This window comes from Mobula birostris, chromosome 16, assembly GCF_030028105.1.
Source record: "Mobula birostris isolate sMobBir1 chromosome 16, sMobBir1.hap1, whole genome shotgun sequence".
Lineage (NCBI taxonomy): Eukaryota > Metazoa > Chordata > Chondrichthyes > Myliobatiformes > Myliobatidae > Mobula > Mobula birostris.
In genome coordinates, this window is record NC_092385.1 from 63,867,303 (window position 1) to 63,873,302 (window position 6,000).

At 41.5% G+C, this 6,000-nt stretch overlaps 1 protein-coding gene across 7 annotated transcripts in view; it reads left to right on the forward strand.

Annotated features, from left to right (window-relative positions):
- The window catches only part of LOC140211181 (voltage-dependent calcium channel subunit alpha-2/delta-2-like), a 1,200,890-nt gene extending 1,198,484 nt beyond the window's left edge, over positions 1 to 2,406 (forward strand). For all 7 annotated transcript variants that reach the window (XM_072280736.1, XM_072280740.1, XM_072280737.1 and 4 more), the window contains one exon: positions 863 to 2,406. In XM_072280736.1, coding sequence (XP_072136837.1) covers positions 863 to 991 — 129 coding nt within the window. In that variant the 3' untranslated portion in view covers positions 992 to 2,406. The remainder of the gene's footprint in view (positions 1 to 862) is intronic.
- Positions 2,407 to 6,000: the final 3,594 nt, after the last annotated feature.

A 6,000-nucleotide genomic window follows, 5' to 3' on the forward strand; every position in this document is an offset into this window, starting at 1 on the left:
CAGATTATTATTTAAAAGATTACAGCATGCTGCTGTGCAACGGGACTTCTGAGTACCTGTGTACCAATCGCAAAAGGTTGGTTTGCAGGTGCAACAGCTTATCAAGAAGGCAAATGGAATGTTGGCCTTCATTGCTAGTGGGATTGAATTTAAGAGGAGGAGGTTATGCTGTAACTGTACAGGGTATTGGTGAGCCAACATCTGGAGTACTGTATACAGTTCTGGTCTCCTTATTTGTGGCAAGACATACTGACTTCAGAGGCGGTGCAGAGGAGGTTCATCAGGCTGATTCTGAGATGAGAGGTTCAGCTTATGTGGAGAGATTAAGATAACTGGGACTGTACTCTGGAAATTACAAACGTTTGTAGAAGAATGAGAGGGGATCTTATAGAAACCTAACATTATGAAAGGTAGAGACAGTGAAGTTGTTAGCACTGGTAAACTAAACTAGAACCTGGGGATATGGCTGAAAGATTCGACGGAGTAGATTTAAGATGGATATAAGGAGAAACCGCTTTTCATAGAGAGGTGTGAATCTGTAGAGTTCTCTGCCCAGGGAAGCAGAAAAGGCCACCTCATTAAGTGCATCTTTAAGACACAGTTAGAGTTTTGTATAATAGAGGAATTAAGACTTAAGAGGAAAATGCAGGTAGGTGAAGCTGGTCAGGGGCCTTCTCTTTGCCATCCCTACTTTTATTTATTTCCTCATTTCATATGAGTATTCCAAGTTTGTGATTTGAGAGAGAAAAGGCAAATGCAGAGTATTTGCATTGATTGTCAGCTCACTGAGCCTGTAATTGTTTCTGTTTTGTAATGCTGTGCTAGTAGTTGGAATTGTTAAAGGAGTTTACTGTCTTTCCAGGAAAATACCTCAGACTGTGGTGGTGGAACCATGTTGATCCCCTCGTCCTGCACCTTGCTGATTTTACAACTGTTTCTCCTGACCTGGACTACCAAGCTCAACCATGTTCCCTTGGCCAGAGGCCTTTGAGTTGGGACTTCCCTGTAACCAGATATCAGCTGTGTGGCTCTCATGGCTGAGGACTTCCCTCCCTCGGAAGCCTATTTCTTCATTCCAGTCTCACATCTCCGTGTTGTCGTGTGGTGGAGCTGCAAACCGTGTGTGTGTGTGGAGCTGGTCTATTGTGGTCGTTTGGACAACCAATATTTTCCTGGCAAGATAACTTGTGGGGAAAGCAGGATTTCATGGATCTACTTTGTGGAAGACCTTTACATGGATAAGAAGATGGGAAATGCAAGAGGAGCCCTTTTGTCACCTTATGTTGGCCTCACTGCTTTCCTGACCTTCTCTTTACTTTTAATAGGAGATCTTGACAGTTTCAGTGTTACTGGATATCGTTACATCCATTGGTATATTCTGCTTTTATCTGCTTTTGACAGGTTGCATTTATTTATGCACTCCTTAATTTTGCCAAATGAGATGGCTTTGAAGGAAAGCTAAAGTTACAGGACTGTTATCCAACAGAAGTGGCTGTAATTGTAATATTATGACATCAGCAGTCAGGAGCATGTTTTCCATCCTCATCTTCCAGTTGCCAGAATCGTTTTTATACCACAGCTTCCACTTTTTATTCAGGGAGATCGCTATCCTCGGTAGTTAAATATGTACCTCATAAGTTCTTTTAAACTCTTAATCTTAATTGTTGTTTCATCCAAGCCCAGGGGCTGCTGCAAGGCAGGTGCCCTGTCAGAGGTTCAGGTTCTCCAGCTGTTGTTCACATTCCAGCTGTTGCTTGCATTCTGCTGTAAGTGTGGAACAGTGTGCAAGCACAGATCACAGGCAACTTTAGAGGATTTCCAATTAAATGAGTTAAGTGTGAAAAGATTTTTTTGCACAGTAACTGAGGAGACAAGTGAAGGAGTGATTTTCACTAATAGATGAGGAGCCTTGTTCTAACTTCCCCTTTCTACCATGTGCTACTTATAGGTAGTAAGTGACCTTGGTGATTGAGAGTGTGCAAAATATATGTTAGTTCAGGTTGGGTGAGCGTTTTGTCAAGTCCCATACAAGATGTTCCTTGAGAGAAAGGATGTGTGTTACATTATTTGTAAGCTGATTAAGTATTGCCTACAGACAGGGCTCGTTATTTGTGCATCTGTTCCTTACAGAAGGTCAACACTTTGAAAGAATAATGTCCAAGATTATCAAACAAAAGTCAGTAAGTGTAGCATTTATTGGACATGTTTTAAGTGCTGTGATATTGTTACACTATAGACATTCTAGGCGGCTATAGTGAGTGAATTTTCAACACCTGTTAGATATCAAACCTCCCTATATTAAAAAAAACACTGGGATTTTTAAATCTCTGATCAACAGAGGACATTACTCTTTAGGTATGTTACTTATACATGGTGGATCACTCACGAAATAAACTTCATATCCAAAAAAACAATTTCACTTTGTGTTACTCTTGCGCTTCGAGTGAATAACCTGTACTTGTGTTGGCTCTGCTAAATAAGCAATAGCATCTCAAATTGTACTCAGGCTGCACTTCAACAGCCACTACCCATCTGACACAGTTCTGGAACACCCTGTTCTGGGGTAACACAGTCAGGACACAGGCACCCATGGTACTTAAATAAACTTCAGAAAGTTTCAGAGAAAAAGACTGGAGATCCAATGCTGTGCATTACACTGTATGACGCTGAACTAAGTGTGACTTCTATATTGGAGTTTCTCAACGCTACTCTCTGGAGTCAGGAAGGACTAGGTCTCAATGTTCAGCATAATGGTGCAACTTTAGCATCAATACTTCAGCATTAATGAATGTATTGCTAATAACTATCAAACTTCTTGCTTGGTACCCTGTAAAAGTAAAATTTCTTTGCAATATCTTTTTTATCACACATCACTGAATACCTGCATTGAAAGCGCACTCATAAAGAAATGTGTTTTATGTAATGTAAAAGTGCCCATATCTGTTAGTTTTTAACCAGTCACTACAAATTTTAAACAAGCAAACAGCTGCCCACCGCTGTTGTACTATTGAAGGATGTTCAAACTCTTGAATGCTCTGCTTTGTGCCGGTATCCAGTTCTTATCTATACTAATCCCAGTTGTTAGAAATACAAAGCAAAAGAGAACACTAGAGGTACTCAACAGATCAGGCACTTCCACAGAGGAAGATAAAATGGTGTTGATGTTACAGGTGAATGACCTTACATTAGAACTGGTCAGCTCTGACACAGAATGGTTATCTGAACCTGACTCCTGAGGGCTGCAGTGTTCCTAATCGGAAAATGAAGTGCTGTTCCTTGGGCATGGTTGGAACAATAGGAAGAACCAAGATAAAGCAATCTAAATGGAAGAAGAACATACAATTATAAGGTTAGGGCCACCCTTGTCAGCTGAATGTGGGTGATGCGCAAAGCAATTACCCATCTGTATTTGGTTTCAACAATATAGAGGAGACCACATTATAAATATTGTGAATTATTACCTCACAGACAAGGACTGTTTAGGTCCCTCAGTGGTAGAAAGGAGTGGGGTAAAAGGACAATCATGTTTCTCTTGTATTTACATGGGAAGGTTTTTGGAGGGAGTGGTTGTTGGAAATGGAAGAACTAATCAGAAAATTTTAAAGGAATGGTCCAGGAAGAGGATGGTAGGAGCAGAGCTGAGGGAAACAGAGGTCATATTGAGAGCATTGATAGAGGGGAAGTCACAGTTAAGGAAAAAGTAAATGTGTGTCAGAAGCAATGGTGTGAAAAATCACATAATTACAACAGATCGGTTGGATATATAATGGAATGGAATACTCACATGAAGTAAGGTAGCTGGAGATATACATAGAACAGAAAATATTACTACACAGTTACAGTACAGGCCTGTTGACCTGTGATGTTGTGCTAACCTTTTAACCAACTCTAAAGTCAATCTCCAACATAACCTTCCAGTTTACTATCATCCTTGAGCCCATCAAAGAAATTCTTAAATGCCTCTAATGCACCTGCCTCTACCACCACCACTGGCAGGGCGATCCACACACAACCACTCTCTGTGAAAGAACTTACCTTGACATCTCCTCTATACTTTCCTCAATCACTTTAAAATTATGCTCCATCATATTAACCACTCCCACCCTGGGAAAAAATCTCTGGCTGTCCACTCGATCTATGCCTCTTATTATCATCTTGTACACCTCTATCAAGTCTCCTATCATCCTCCTTTGCTCCAAAGAGAAAGACCTTAGCTCACCCAGCCCATCCTCATCTAATATTCTCTAATCCAGCCATATCCTGGTAAATCTCATCTGCACCATCTCTAAAGGATCCACATCCTTCCTATAATGAACACAATACTCCAAGTATGGTCTAATCAGGGTTTTATAGAGCTGCAACATTACCTCATGGCATTTATAGCTAAGAATCTGTCGAGTGATTGGGTGTGTAAATGGATATTACTTGCCAGCCTATCCTTTGAAATGGAGATAGACAAGTCAAGAAAATAAATGGAAGGGCCATGTAAAAATAAAAAAAGGCAGCAAAAGTGATAAAATTTTGCATGAGAACAAAAAGCAGTAGCAATACATAGTTTAACATCAATAACGAAATTGTTGATTGAGAGAACGGAGGTGTAGTTGAAGGAGAAGCTGTTCAATTTCAGAACAAGTTTAACCAGTAAGAATGGTGGTGGAAGGAACTTGCTGAGTCCCTGCTCAAGGAAGACGTGCAAGAGCCTCAGACTATTCTAATATGGATGAAGAAGAACCTCACACTATGCTGATGTGGACGGAGAAGGGTTGGACAATCAATATGGCAGAGAGCATCAGAGGTGTCATGGATGTAGTTAGGACGGGTGTGGACAAGAGGAGAGAGAATAGAGTTAACATTGGAAGAAATAAAATTGGTGGGTGAGAATAAACTGCAATAATGGGTCAACCCATCAGTGCTACTTATAGATTTTGGAAAGGGGGCTGTGGTTTCAGGCAGGATGTTCGTACAGACTGTTGGGGTGGATTGCCAGTGACTGGAATGCGACATGTTTGGGGTGGGGCTGTGGGAGTGGAAATGACAAGTGAGAGTGAGTAACAGTGGTGGTAAGATTAAGTCAGTCTCAATAGTATTTACTGATGAATAGACCTAGAGAGCGTAGAAGTTTCCACAGGGCCAGGAATTCTAAAGATGGAAGAATAATTACAAAGTCCAGGACAAGACTATAAAATAGAGTAAGCACAGATAAAAGATAAAGACTAAGAGTAAGGGGTATTTGACAAGGCCAGAGCAGAGAGACAATAATGTGTGATCGAAAGTGGACCACAGACAAACCTGTAATGATCAGGGAAATGGTATCAAAGAATGTTGTCCTTAAAGACATAAGACCTTTGATAAGATTCTGCATAATAGGCGGCCATGAACAGTTAGACCCCGGGTGATCCAGGGACACCTAGCTAATTGAGTACAGAATTAGACAATAAGATCAGAAAATATAGGAGCAGAATTAGGCTATTCAGCTCATCGAGTTTGCTCCGACATTCAATCATGGTTGATTTATCCAGGATGTATCTATCCCAAAGAGGAAGAAGTATTCTAAAGGCAAGGTGACACAACCATGGCTAACAAGAGAAGTCAAAGCCAACATAAAAGCCAAAGAACAGGAATTCTGCAGATGCTGGAAATTCAAGCAACACACATCAAAGTTGCTGGTGAACGCAGCAGGCCAGGCAGCATCTCTAGGAAGAGGTATGGTCGACGTTTCAGGCCGAGACCCTTTGTCAGGACTAACTTAAGGAAGAGTTAGTAAGAGATATGAAAGTGGGAGGGGGAGGGGGAGATCCAAAATGATAGGAGAAGACAGGAGGGGGAGGGATGGAGCCAAGAGCTGGACAGGTGATTGGCAAAGGGGATATGAGAGGATCATGGGACAGGAGGCCCGGGGAGAAAGACGGGGGGGGGGCGGGGAACCTAGAGGATGGGCAAGGGGTATAGTGAGAGGGACAGAGGGAGAAAAAGGAGAGTGAGAGAAAGAATGTGTGTATA